This window comes from Centropristis striata, chromosome 11, assembly GCF_030273125.1.
Source record: "Centropristis striata isolate RG_2023a ecotype Rhode Island chromosome 11, C.striata_1.0, whole genome shotgun sequence".
Classification (NCBI taxonomy): Eukaryota; Metazoa; Chordata; class Actinopteri; order Perciformes; family Serranidae; genus Centropristis; species Centropristis striata.
This window is the reverse complement of record NC_081527.1, coordinates 1697968-1712555: the sequence shown is the minus strand read 5'-3', so window position 1 is coordinate 1712555 and position 14588 is coordinate 1697968. Positions and strand designations below refer to the sequence as shown.

Genomic DNA, 14588 nt, shown 5'->3' with positions numbered 1-14588 from the left:
ACTGGAGACAAGCTCAAATAGATTTTGTATCAAATGATAGAACTGGATGGAACCCTCTTATATGGTAGATTTGACACCTTTGGTCACATTTGACACATTTACAACTCTTTATTGAGCATGATAGTGTTTTGAAAGTAAAAAAAAGATTCAAAATTACATTTTGTGTTGGACTAAAGGACTAAAAAAGACACAAAATGACTAAAAAAGACACAAAATGACCAAAAAAGACACAAAATGACCAAAAAAAGACACAAAATGACCAAAAAAGACTTACAAAGACACGAAAAGACACGAAAAGGATTTAAAAATGGACAAAATAGCCCTATAAGACTCCATAGAGCCTCAAACAACAACTTATACATGTGTTGAGTCAAAGGACTGCAGGTGTTTTTGTCAAGCAGCACTCAGAGAAACGACTGATCCGAGGGGATTATTAGAATATACCTGGATTTGTTTTCCCTGGTTTGGTATTTAAGAGCTATTGGATTGTGTTAGAAGACTAAGAGCAACACCTGCCAGACAGTCTGAATATTAATATTTAGTCTGGGCCCGGGGCGAGTTAACCCTCCGACAAAACACAGCAGACTGTTAACAGGAACGTGGCGTGTTGGGCACTCTGTTATATGACACAAACAACATAGCCATTTTTAATAAGACGGTAAGGGTTTCAGAGATAAAAGACAAGACATTACAAAGGATGCATTACATACATAAGCACAACAACAACAAGTCTTCAAAGGAACTAAACGGATATAAAATAGTATCCTAGAGAGACAACTATACCAACGTCTCCACAGCTTGGATTGGAAAAAAAACAATGTTGTGGAATTCATTTGAAGATATATTAAAATATCAGATATAGCAGTTTAAAAATGCATCACATATGATTAGACAAACACACAGAAATGTGACCAACAGTCACAGTCTCTTTACAGGAAACTCCTGCTTGATTAAGATATGAGCAGCTCTGATTCGGGAAATCCCACTGCACCATTTGGAACAATAAGACTATTAAGATTTTCCACTACAACAAGTTCTCCAACATAAACGGCAGAAGAGGTCGTGTGTCAGTACAATAAATTACAAGTTATCTAGAGTCACATCAGAAACCGCCCATTGTAGGATTCATATAAACGGACTGTCCAGGCTCTTTGGATTGAGCCTTTTTCTCTGTAACCTTACTTGCTGTGTTGCACTGTTAAACGCTCCTTCTTGTGCAAGAATATTAAATTCAACTTAACTTTGATACTCTGAATCCAATCGTCTTTTTTGAAGAGTCACTCAAAAAAATTCTGATAACAAAACCTCATTCAACACAACTGACCCAGCCAGACTTTTAACCCTGAATCCCATTCATACATTCAAAAAAGACACAAAATGACTAAAAAAGGACACAAAATGACACGAAATGACCAAAAAAAGACACAAAAAGACACAACATGACTAAAAAATAGACACAAAATGACCAAAAAGGACACAAAATGACCAAAAAAAGACACAAAATGACAAAAAAAGACACAAAATGACACAAAATGACCAAAAAAGACATAAAAATGACAAAAAAAGACACAAAAAGACACAACATGACTAAAAAATAGACACAAAATGACCAAAAAGGACACAAAATGACCAAAAAAAGACACAAAATGACCCAAAAAGACACGAGAAGACATGAAAAGGATTAAAAAATGGACAAAATATCCCTATAAGACTCCATAGAGTTAAAGCCTCAAACAACAACTTATACATGTGTTGAGTCAAAGGACTGCAGGTGTTTTTGTCCAGCAGCACTCAGAGAAATGACTGATCCGAGGGATCAAACCTCATTCAACACAACTGACGACCCAGACTTTTAACCCTAAATCCCATTCATACATTCAACCAAAACATCATTCAACACGTTTGATTTGAACCGCTCCAGCTCCTACCTGACTCCATGAAGTCTTGGTTGAAGTTGCTCCAGGCCTCTTTGCTCTTTTCCAGGTTTTCCTCCATGACCTTGATGTCCGCAAAGGGACAGTTGCATTCTGGGAAGCGTGGCGAGCAGCGGCACCAGCAGTCGTTGTTGCGGCAGAGCAGCTCGCCCTCCGAGTTGCACGCCACGTAGCTGAGGGCTGCCTCCACAAAACGCCCATGCAGGAACTCTGGCAGGACATCTTGCAAGCCTGGAGGGGAAAAAAAAAACATGGTTAAGTATTTCTTCATTTCATAATAAATTATTTAATTTTTAAGATAGTTCCAAATGCTTTTACAAGTTATTTTTGTAGGTCTGGAAGAAGAAATGTGTTATTTCTTACAGGATTATAAACATTAATTTTAAACACACCAGGGTGCTGAGAATTATATTCCCTTAAAAAGCAGCAATTATTGTAGCACAAGTGGTTTGGAATCACTGCCTTTGGATGGAAATCCTGTTTTAAAAGCCATCTTTGTGCAATTTTTCCCCTTAACCCCATTGATTCTGACAGCCAATGCTGACGGGCCACAAATATTGATATTATATGAAATTCTAAGATCTAATGAATTCATTAATACCATGTCAAGCTACCTTACGTCAAGATATCTGAATGAAAATGAGTTCTAAGAGTAATCTCCTATATGGACTAGCCCACTTTATGATGTTTGGGGCAAAATATATAATAATAGATGTAATATTTCTGCATAATGGGATCCATAAACATTGACACATGAACTAACATTATTTGAGTATGAAAGCTGAGACTCTTGTGGAATCAATGAGCTGAAATGTGTCCATGTGTGATGCTGTTAGTTCCCATAGTTGCCGTTTCATTGTTGTGAGACCATTTTTTTTTAAAACTTGACTTGTGAATAAAATGAGCTGCTGTGACCTCTAGATAATCACAGCCTCATGAAACTGCACAGCCATAAACTAGAGACCTGGAGCATTCAGAAGATGTATAGCTTTCCTAGGAATATTCAGCAGTTTACAGAACAGAACACTGCATGAAAACCCAGATTGCTGGCCTTGGGATTGCCAGATAATTCGCGCAAATGTCCGTGATCATCGGTCGAAAAACAAACTTATTGGGAAGCTTTCCAACCTTAGACTGCATGTTTACACCAATTCTTGTCAGTTTTCCGTGCCAGTTGACTGGTTGTTCTACAGTAATTTACAGAGACAAATCTCACTTTTCATGTAGTGGAAGGGCTCGTCATCCAATTGGCCAAAATAGAGAAATCACCAAAGTGATCAACTCTGAGTGGTCAAAAATGGTCAAATTCACAGTAAACCAGTCAAACAAATCGAAAAACAAAACAAAATGTACTGGTTCTTGCCGGTTCTTTGGCAGTCGAAAAGTGAGGAACTGGTTTGAGATTAGGCACCGGCTCCGAACCGGCCCTGGAACTGGCATCTACTGTTGACCTGCTATCTCCCCCTAAATATCCCCTGTCCCTCCAGATCATCTATAAAAGGGGCTGGGATCATAATGGGTTGGTGGGGATACATTTTTAAACTAATAACATTTAATAAAAATGGCATCCAGTTGCCCAAAATACAGAAATCACCAAAGTAATCAACTCTGAGTGGTCAAAAATGGTCAAATTTACAGTAAACTAGTGGAAAAAAATGGAAACAATGTTTTGGTTCTTGGTGGTTCTTGGTGGTTCTTTGGCGGTCAAACTGGTTCAGGATTAGACACCGGCTCTGAACCGGCCCTGGAACTGCCTCGGTTGAAAAAGGCATTTATGAGGCATCTACTGTTGACCTGCTATCTCCCCCTAAATATCCCCTGTCCCTCCAGATCATCTATAAAAGGGGCTGGGATCTTAATGGGTTGGTGGGGGATACATTTTTTAAACATAAAGTCATGGAAAAAATTATAAGACCATTTTTTTCTTCAGTTTCTTGTTCATTTTAATGCCTGGTACAACTAAAGTTACAATTGTTTGGACAGATATAATGATAATAACAACAATTCAAGAGCTGATATCTAGACATTTCCCATGGTTTTATTGATAACGATTTTGGTTATTATCAATAAAACCATGTTAAATGTCTAGATATCAGCTCTTAAATTAAACTCTTATCAGCTATTTTTGCCGTTATCATTATATTTGTCCAAACAAATGTCTCTTTAGTTGTACCAGAAACTTTAGTTGAAGAAAACAATGGTGGTCTAATATTTTTTTCCATGACTGTACAACATGATTTTCAATATATGACACTAAAATGACAGTTTCAATACATACATCAGAATACAAGCTAATAAAATGCTCATTAGCAACACACTCCATCATTGGATATTGAATAGAGGCACTGCCACTAATAACATTTCATAAAAAATGGAATCTGGTTGCCCAAAATACAGAAATCACCAAAGTAATCAAATCTGAGTGGTCAAAAATGGTCAAATTTACACTAAACCAGTGAAAAAAAATGGAAACAACCCCAAAATGTACTGGTTCTTGGTGGTCGAACTAGTTTGAGATTAGACACCGGCTCCGAACCAGCTCTTAAATTAAACTCTTTTCAGCTATTTTTGTCATTATCATTATATTTGTCCCTTTAGCTGTACCAGAAACTTTAGTTGAAGAAAACAATGGTGGTCTAATATTTTTTTCCATGACTGTACAACATGATTTTCAATTATGTATATGACACTAAAAGGACAGTTTCAATACATACATCAGAATACAAGCTATTAAAATGCTCATTAGCAGCACACCCCATCATTGGATATTGAATAGAGGCAGTGGCACTAATAACATGTCATACCATGGCTGGGCCAGTACAGACAGCATGTGCAAAGACAACATTTCATCAGCCTGCTGTGTTTATTGTGTGTGGTGCTCACTAAACCAAATATTCAAATGGCTCTTTGTTCTCTGGCTGATTCATAAAGACACTTCAACTTCCTACATGTGTGCTGGTATTATCACAGGGACAAAGAAAGAGAGTTTTCTTTCAGTGGCAGCTCTTGTTGCAGGTACTGCAGGTGCATATCCGATAGGTTTAGAAATCGTCCTCGGGGCATATTTTATCAGTTTTGGGAGCTTTCAGTAGAAGCTGTCAGCTCGTCTGCAGTCATCATAAACAACCTGCTGGTTCTGCCTGTCATGCACGAGTTGTTTCCTATCACAGCTTTCATTATTTCTTCTTCTCACTGTGTAACGGAGACGCTCACATCATCATCACAACATTCAGTCTTTTCATTAGAATTACTATTTTCACAATTGATATTGCCATATAAAGTTAAATGTGTCTATCTTATTGTTTGGTTTATAAAAACCTAATTTAACCCTTTGGAGTTTGGGGCTATTTTGACTCCTTTTCATTCTGCCAATTCTGCCTTGTCTCAATTTTGACTTACTGGATCAACATTTTGAACACAAAAAAACCCAACCTGGTCTCACAGGAATCCGTGAAATAGCCACAGAATCACTCAAAATTCCGTGAAATTGACACGGATTTCGCTACAATGCAAGTTAATGACAGTCATATCCCGTGGCTATTCCATGGATATTTGTTCCTATTGGTTTGTTCCAAGTCACGTGACTTTCAAGGTTCCGGCGGTCAGAACAAAAAACATGGCGGACAGTTCTCTCATTTTTAGTGAAAAAAAAACAATATTTTGACTCAGTTTCTGCATAAAAATGGATTTTGATCACATTTCTAGCGAGAAATATATTTTATTTTCTAAATATTCACTCAGTGAATGTACATAATCACTTTGTGGTGAAGATCTCGACAGAAAAAGACAATCCGCTGTGTTTTATTTTGAAATCTCTCTGATCCTCTGTGTATTTAACGGATCAAACCTTCGCCCATTACATGCCTTGTGTCTGAGGTTGATTTCCTGATCAACATATTATTCTGTTGCAGCGGGAGACACTAATGTTGACAAAGTGACGACTTAGGATCTACGTTAGCCCGCTGTTTTATTTTGTAATCTACTGGATGTGGTGCGATCTCATTGAATCGTGCTTCACTGTAAATGCCTCGGGCTCTGCTCTCCTGTTTTAGTTAAAATATCTTCATTAAACAAACATTGTTGTCTTTTTTTAGCATAGATAATATACATACAGTACAATTATTTATTAGACAGTGTGTGATATTCGATATATTGGGTAGAAATATGTTTTCACAACCCTAAAACGGAAGAACTACAACTACGGTGCTGATGTCGACATAAGTACTGAAGAGAGGTCTAGGGAGTTGTAGTTTTTTTAATAAAACAGGGTTTCCCCTAAAATTGGAAGTTGGAAATACTTAATTAGTGGCTTTCCAGGGGTTTGAGGGGATGCAATCACATTTTGGCATCATACTTTAAATATTGTCTTGTTCAATGGGGGATTTTTTATTTTTTCAGCATATCCTAAAGCCCCCCCACCCCCACCCCTTAGTGACTATGCTCACATTATAGTCCATGTCAACACCTTTCTATAACAGTAGGTCTCATGTCTGTAACCCTTTTTGTCTCTTAGTTATAAACCTTCAAATATGCCCCAAGGTTCAAGGGTCAATATCTCAAAGCAAGAATATTATAGAACCTTCAAATTGATATATGTTACTCTCCAGGCCAAGACCTCGCTAGCTCTTTGACAAAGTTGTTTATTGTTTTCACATCTCGCACTCAGAGCACTCAAAGGGCTGTCTGAACGTTAGCCTCTTTCGGCACATGTCCAAGATTTGAAACCTGTCAGCTGGGATCAGCTCCAGCCCCCCACGACCCGAGCTCAGATAAGCGGTTAAGGAGAATAAATGAATGAAAACACAACTAGAGTTCTACATGCATTGCCATGTAATGGTTATGCAATACAAAGTAAAAAAGTATACAATAAATTCATTTAGTTTTTACATAGTTTATGATATAAGATGTGTTATACTACAATAATTGAGGCCCCAGACTGTGAGAAACTGTCTGTCTTTGTGTCTTTTAACAGCGGGGTAACAACCCACTTTCAATTTCACCACTTTCATTATTTAAATTATATTAAAAATACAGTGATATGCTAATTATGATGCCAAAGTTTCCCAACTGCACAGTCTATTAAACAGAATCAAAAGCTGACGCGTGATCTTAAAAGTGCTTCGTCATCTGTTAGAAAGCAGCGGGCGGCTTTCAAAAAGGCTCGCAGTGTGGGCTTCATGCTGTCTGTCTGTCTGTCTGTCTGTCTGTCTGTCTGTCTGTCTATACCTGAGAGTGTCTGTCTGTCTATACCTAAGAGTGTCTGTCTCTCTGCCTGTCTGTCTGTCTGTCTGTCTGTCTATACCTGAGAGTGTCTGTCTGTCTATACCTAAGAGTGTCTGTCTCTCTGTCTGTCTGTCTCTACCTGAGAGTGTCTGTCTATCTATACCTAAGAGTGTCTCTCTCTCTGTCTGTCTGTCTGTCTGTCTGTCTGTCTGTCTATACCTGAGAGTGTCTGTCTATCTATACCTAAGAGTGTCTGTCTGTCTGTCTGTCTGTCTGTCTGTCTATACCTGAGAGTGTCTGTCTATCTATACCTAAGAGTGTCTGTCTGTCTGTCTATACCTGAGAGTGTCTGTCTGTCTATACCTAAGAGTGTCTGTCTCTCTGTCTGTCTGTCTGTCTGTCTGTCTGTCTGTCTGTCTGTCTCTCTGTCTCTCTCTCTCTGCCTGTCTCTCAGTGTGGATGAGTTTCAACAGCCAGTCGATCCTGCTGCTCCCTGCTATGAATATTTATGTCTCTTCTTTGGTATTTACTCTTTCATTGGATTGGAAAGAGATGTAATTAGTCACATTATTCCTCTTTCATGCATTGGCAGGTGCCTTGACGTTTTTGCATGTGTTGGTGTGTTGGTGTGTGTGTGTGTGTGTGTGTGTGTGTGTGTGTACTAGTTTCAGATCTGGCAGGGGTTCCTTCACTTTTGGAGACAGCTAAATAACACTCTTCACATGCACTTTCCCTGTTTGTTTGTTCATCCATCTTCTTTCTCTGGGTTAGTTACCATCACTGTGTCACATTTGGAGAGGAGACGTGGTAATTGTCCTGTGGACTGCTCACACTTGAAAGGACTCGTGTCCTCTTTGCTGCAGTCGTTCAAGTCGTTTCCAAATAAACCTCGGCATCATTCTGTTTGGAGATCATTGTGAGTATGTGACATACGGCAGCTTTAACTCTATGGAGTCTTTTGGGGCTATTTAGTCCATTTTTGAATCCTTTTCATGTCTTTTTGTAGTCATTTTGTGTATTTTTTGGTCATTTGTGTCTCCTTGTAGATTTTTTGTGTCTTTTTTGGTCATTTTGTGTCTATTGTTGTGTCTTTTTTTGGTAATTTTGTGTCTGTTGTTGTGTCTTTTTTAGTTATTTTGTGTCTTTTTTTTGGTCATTTTGTGTCTTTTTTTGTCATTTTGTGTATTTTTTTGGTCTGCTTTGTTTTTACGTCTGGATGTGATCAAGAAGCCATGCTTTGGCGTTTTTGGAGACTCAAGAGGGTTAAAGTACACTCAAAAAAATAACTCATTGGATGAACTCAATTAAATTGTGGGAAGAATTTCCATCCAACAAATATATGCAGCCCAAACTCAAAACAAGTGCATCGATGCAATATAATGTATTTGAGTTAATGTAGCTCACTTTTTTACATTTGGTCGAACTCAAATTAAAAACATGTATGTATTGTATTTAAATTGAGTTACCTCAACTCATTTATGTCGAGGAGAGCTAAAATAAAGAAATTGTGTTCGTTCAACCTAAAAACATAGAATTGGAAAATTGAAACTCATTCTTTTTGGGTTGAAGGGAAGGACAGGGGAGTCAATTAATACATGTTAGGTTACACTTCTTAAACTACTTTTGATTTGATTTTAATTGATATATTTTCATTAGACAAACAATACATTAATGTGTCACATCTAAGAAGGGCTTGAATCATTTTTTTGAGTGTAGTTTCTGAATAAACCTGGGCATCATTCTGTTTGGAGACCATGGTGAGTATGTGACATACGGCAGCTTTATCTCTCTTGAGTCCATCCTGCCTGTATTCACCACTTAAAACATGTTTAAATACCATATTGGTATATTTTTCACCTATATGACTTTTTTTATTCTGACTTACTGGATCAACATTTAGAACCAAAACGAAATGACTGGTGAAACATTTAAATTTGGTCTCTTTCACCATCATCCTGTGAACAAAAGTTCTCAATTGTATTTTAAAATACACTAAGCTAAACTCCGCATTACCACCAACAATAGTTCCTCCCTGAACTGATCTCTCGCCTCTTATTTCTGCCTGTTCCAGTGTTGACCACCAGCCTGTAAGCCATGCAGAGCCTGCAGCATATTTCCAGATCAGCTCTCTGGAGATCACGATGCCTCGGCTCCAACATGAGCCTCCCACTGCCCACAGCGTGACCTTTGACCTCACAGTAACACAACAAATGCTGCATTCTGCGTAACCTTTCTATATAGTTGGATCAATATTTGCCACAGTAGGCATCTGTTTGTTGCACTGACCCTTTGATAACCTCAACTGTATGTATGAATACACTTCATATGACCAGAGATTCATACCTCCATCAGTTATGTGAATATAAATGTAAAAAAAAAAACAAAAAAAACCTGACAAACATGAGGGAAAGTATGGATTTTAGTAGGTATGCAAATTGAAGGAAAACTAATAAATAAGCATTTTAAACAGAATTCTGGTATTTTTATAATCCCACAATACTGGGATAACAATGTTTGAAATAGACCCAGTATTGAGGGAACGTGCTGTAACCAGCGTTGGTGAAAAAAACAATCATGTAACCCAGGGGTCTCAAACTCGTGGCCCGCGGGCCAATTGTGGCCCTCGTGACGATGTTTTGTGGCCCCCACCTTGATATGAAAGTTTAATGTGAGTTTTATATGAATGGCACTTTATCGCTCCAGCTGGAGCTATGTTTCACTTGTTTTTGTTAACAAAAAGAAAGGCAGCTGCTACTGGACCGTTTATTATCTGCCGTGTTGTTGTTACCATGTCATTTGGTCTTTTTTTTCGGGGTAATTTTGCGTCTTTTTTTAAAATAATTTTGTGGGTATTTTTTGGTAATTTGTGTCTTTTTTTTTTGGTAATTTTGTGTCTTTTTTTGGTAATTTTTGTCTTTTTCTTATAATTTTGTGTCGTGTTTTTTTTTTGTAATTTTGTGTATGTTTTTAGTAATTTTGTGTCTTTTTTTTTGTAATTTTGTGTCTTTTGTTTTTAGTAATTTTGTGTTTTTTTGGTAGTTTTGTGTCTTTTTCTAATAATTTTGTGTTGTTTTTTTAGTAATTTTCTGTCTTTTTCTAATTTTGTGTTGTTGTTTCTTTTAGTCATTTTGTGTCTTTTTTTAATAATTTTGGGCCTTTTTTTTTGTAATTTTGTGTCTTTTTTTAAGTAATTTTGTGTCTTTTTTTAAGTAACTTACTGTTTTTTCAGTCATTTTGTGTCTTTTTTTGGTTATTTTGTGTCTTTTTTTTTGGTCATTTTGATACCTCCTCCAGCGGCTCGCAGGTAATTTGAGTTTGAGACCCCTGCTGTAACCAGACAAGCAACTGCACACCTTTAACTGATGTCTACTAAAATTGCTTATTTTTGCCTCTGACAGGCTCGAATTACTAAAGATAAGGTTCTTGTGGAAAAAGACAGAAATTGTCCTTTAATAGTTACAGAACATACTTTACAGTCATGGAGAAATATAAGACCACCCTTGTTTTCTTCCATTAATTGTTCATTTTAATGCCTCAGAGTTTTTAAGAGCTGATATCTAGACATTCTCCATGGTTGATAATGACTTTGGTTTTTATCAAGAATGTTAACCCTTTAAAGCACAACATGGTCTAAAGTGACCCGACAGAGTTTGTATGTTCTTTATCTTTGTAATAAATTATTTTCATCATTCAGTATTCCAGGTTTCCCTCAATTAGTTTGTTTTTGATCATCATACATCCTAATTTTATGTTTTCCTTTATTAATTTTTGAATAAAAATCCCTTTTTGTGTCCATACTCTTCTAATGCACAACATGACCCATGTTAAGCTAACTACTAAGCAAACTTCTTGGCTAAGTATTTAACTAAGTAGCTTGTTAAGCTAACTACTAAGCTAACTTCTTGGCTAAGTAGTTAGCTAAGTAGCTAGCTAAGCTAACTACTTAGCTAACGTATTGGCTAAGTAGTTAGCTAAGTAGCTTACTAAGCTAACTACTAAGCTAACTTCTTGGCTAAGTAGTTAGCTAAGTAGCTTGCTAAGCTCATTACTTAGCTAACTTCTTGGCTAAGCAGTTAGCTAAGTAGCTTGCTAAGCTCATTACTTAGCTAACTTCTCGGGTAAGTAGTTAGCTTAGCAAGCTACTTCGCCAAGTAGTTAGCTATGTAATAATACAGAAACTTTTTTTCTTCATAAGGTATGAAAGGCAAAATGGAAATAATGATTTGTTGTTATCAAAAACAAGATATTTAAAGAATACTTGGAATATTTAATCATAAAATAAGCTGATATCAAAAGCACAGAAACATACAGCAGCATTAAATAACATGAAGGGAATGAATGAGGGTCATTTTTTACCCATATTGTACATTAGAAGGGGTCAATATGTTGTGCATCAAAGGGTTAAATGTCTAGATATCAGCTCTTAAATTAAACTCTTATCAGATATTGTTGTTGTTATCATTATATGTGTCCAATCAAATGTACCTTTGGTTGTACCAGCCATTAAAATGAACTGTAGCATATCTTTATTTGCTAGCTGCCCATCCAAGACCCCTACTGTCCCAACATCCCACATTCTCCTACATAAAGTACACAGCAAAAATCTGTAGTGTTGTTTTTTCAGTGTTAATAATTTTGAGTTGGTGAATGTTGATTTTGGAGTTGTTTAACAATCACTGGAGTTGATTTTCAGATTTTGTGACTTAGTGAAAGGATATAACATGATTTTAGGGTTAAAAATACACTTTAATGTGTAAAAGTCACACAATGTATGTTAAAAAATTAACACTCACAGTGTAAGGGAATAACACGATTTTAGTGTTGAAATTACACTTTTTGTCATAAAGTAGCCAGATGTATGTTAAAAATTAGAAAAGGAATAACACAATTTGGAGTTAAAAGTGCACTTATGTGGTGTCATAAAACAACAGCAAGGGTGTCAAATATTTAACACTATCAAAGAGTTAAAATATTAACACTTTTCAAAGTGTAATTTTAACTCAGAATCCGGGAGAACTATATAAACTCAGAAAAAGTGTTAAATTTAACACTCTTTGAGTTGAATTAACACTCCCGATTTTGCTGTGTACTACTACTACCTGCACTGGAACTGAGCGTTGCCAATAGATGTACATTGCGTGGTGCAGAACTGTCCAATATAAACCTAATTCCTGGGGATATGGGCCTGATAAAAAGACCAGCCACAGATATCAAGCTAAAAACAACAAGCTTTGTTCCACTTGTGGCTGGAAAGAACAAAAACCCACTTTGTAAGCCCACCAGACCTTGACCTCACTCTTGTACTGGCAGGTAAAAAAAACTGCCACTTTAGTCCTCCTCTGAGACCTCTAGGAGTACTTTCAGGGTCTCCAGCTCACAGATCTGATGCTGGAGAGTGGAGGCAGTCACTTTATTTGTAGCCAGGATTCTACCCTCAAAGGACTGGAGCAACAACCACTACCATTTGATAACTTGGCTGTAACCTTGTCCCCTATTCCCTCCCTCTTCTATTTCTGCATTCTGCTGGAAAGTACTTTCATGGCGCCTGTCCTCTCTTTTAACCACCATCTTTATAGGTTAGAATCCTTGAATCTGTCTCCAGCCTTGTAAGTACCATCTCGTATTTATCCTTGTCTGTCCATATTGGCGAGGCCTTTTCAGAAAGACTTGCTCAAGGTTTCACAAAGTCTCTTCATGTAAAGGTTTCACAAGAAACACCTGCAAACCGGACAAAGGACCTCTTCGATTGGTCTTGACCATTTCACAATCGAAAGCTTTTCCCAATAAATTATACCGTCTCCAACTTCAACAATTATATATTAACCCTCTGGAGTTTGGGGCTATTTTGTTGGTTTTTGACTCCTTTTCATTCTGTGTGTATAAACCACTTAAAAAATCGTTTACCATGCCATGTTGGTATCATTGTTTCCAGCACAACCTCACCAATATGACCTGATTGTTATTTTTTTATTTTGACTTACTGGATTAACATTTTGAACACAAAAACCCCACTAGAAAATTACACAAAAGCACACAAAAAAATTACAAAAATAAACCACATAAAAACATTTGGAAAAAAACACACAAAAACATTACAAAAAACAAAACACAAAAATTAAGAAAACACAAAAAACACAAAATATACACATAAAAACACACAAAAAATAATTAAAAAACATAAAATAAATATAAAAAACATTTAAAAAAACACACACAGATAACACACAAAAACATGAAACACAAAAGATTTTAAAAAACACATTAAAATTAAATTAAAGCAAAATTTGAAAAATATCTGAAAAAAAGTAAAATCATGTTACTACACTTGGTCGAGGTAGTTTTTACCTTTGCTGAAAAAGAGTTGATACATTAAATTGGACATGGAAACTTGTGGAAAAGCCAAAACTTTAGAGATCAGCTGACAGCAGGGAAACATGCTGCTGAAGTTTTTACGTTGTGACGTCATTAAGAAGTCGTGCTCTGGCGATTGTTTTTTTTTGTTTCTTTGCAAGAGCAGTTTTTGAATGAATTTGCCATGAATCTGTGGTTGTATTCAGAACGGCTTACTTCATTCACTGGCAGAATCAGGATGTTTGGATAGAGAGATAATATACAAAATACTAAACAACAATACTGAAAGAAAAAATACTCCATTGACTTCATAGCACCAACGATCAGTAGGAGCAGTCTCTCTGCTTATATTTCTGGCGGCTCTCTCCGTGGAGGACATAGAAGATCTCTATCTATCCGGAACCATGATAACAGGTTTTTTGCTGATTGGATTAGGCTTTGCTCTGGTTTATCGAGATATACAGAACATTATATGCAACCATAGCTATCAGTCTGATCATTAAATGCCTGTTATAACATGACATTGGCTCGTTGGTCTTAAAGAAAAAAGGTATGATAACAAATCCACAAAATCTGTCTGGGGAAAAAAAACTGAAAGAACTGACATGCAGAGCAGGAAAAACAATATTTTCTTATTTTATTTCTACCTTTTAAATACGCATTGATTATGGAAATAAGGCTATCACATAGAGGCAAACAACCGTTCACACTCTCATTCACTCCTACGGGCAATTTAGGGTCACCAATTAAACCTAAGCTGCATGTTATTGGACTGTGGGAGGAAGCCGTAGGACCCGATGAGAACCCACGCTGACACGGGGAGAACATGTAAACAGAATAATGCAGGCTGGATTTGAACCTGCGACCCTCTTGCTGTGGGGCGAGAGTGCTAACCGCTACACCACCATACAGGCCAATATATTGATTTTTTCCCACTTTCATATTTTGCATGAATATATATATGACTATACATAGGTACTCAGAGCACTGCTTTTTTAAACAAATAAATGCATTAAAGAATATTTCAAATTATTCTACAATATACATATAATGTATTGCATTATCAACTTAAAGTAGAAA

General features: G+C 36.7%; 1 protein-coding gene across 1 annotated transcript in view; it reads right to left on the bottom strand.

Moving 5' to 3' along the window:
• brinp2 (bone morphogenetic protein/retinoic acid inducible neural-specific 2) overlaps positions 1-14588 on the bottom strand; it is a 415139-nt gene that overhangs the window by 89431 nt on the left and 311120 nt on the right. The window contains exon 6 of the mRNA XM_059344321.1: positions 1929-2165. Coding sequence (XP_059200304.1) covers positions 1929-2165 — 237 coding nt within the window. The remainder of the gene's footprint in view (positions 1-1928; positions 2166-14588) is intronic.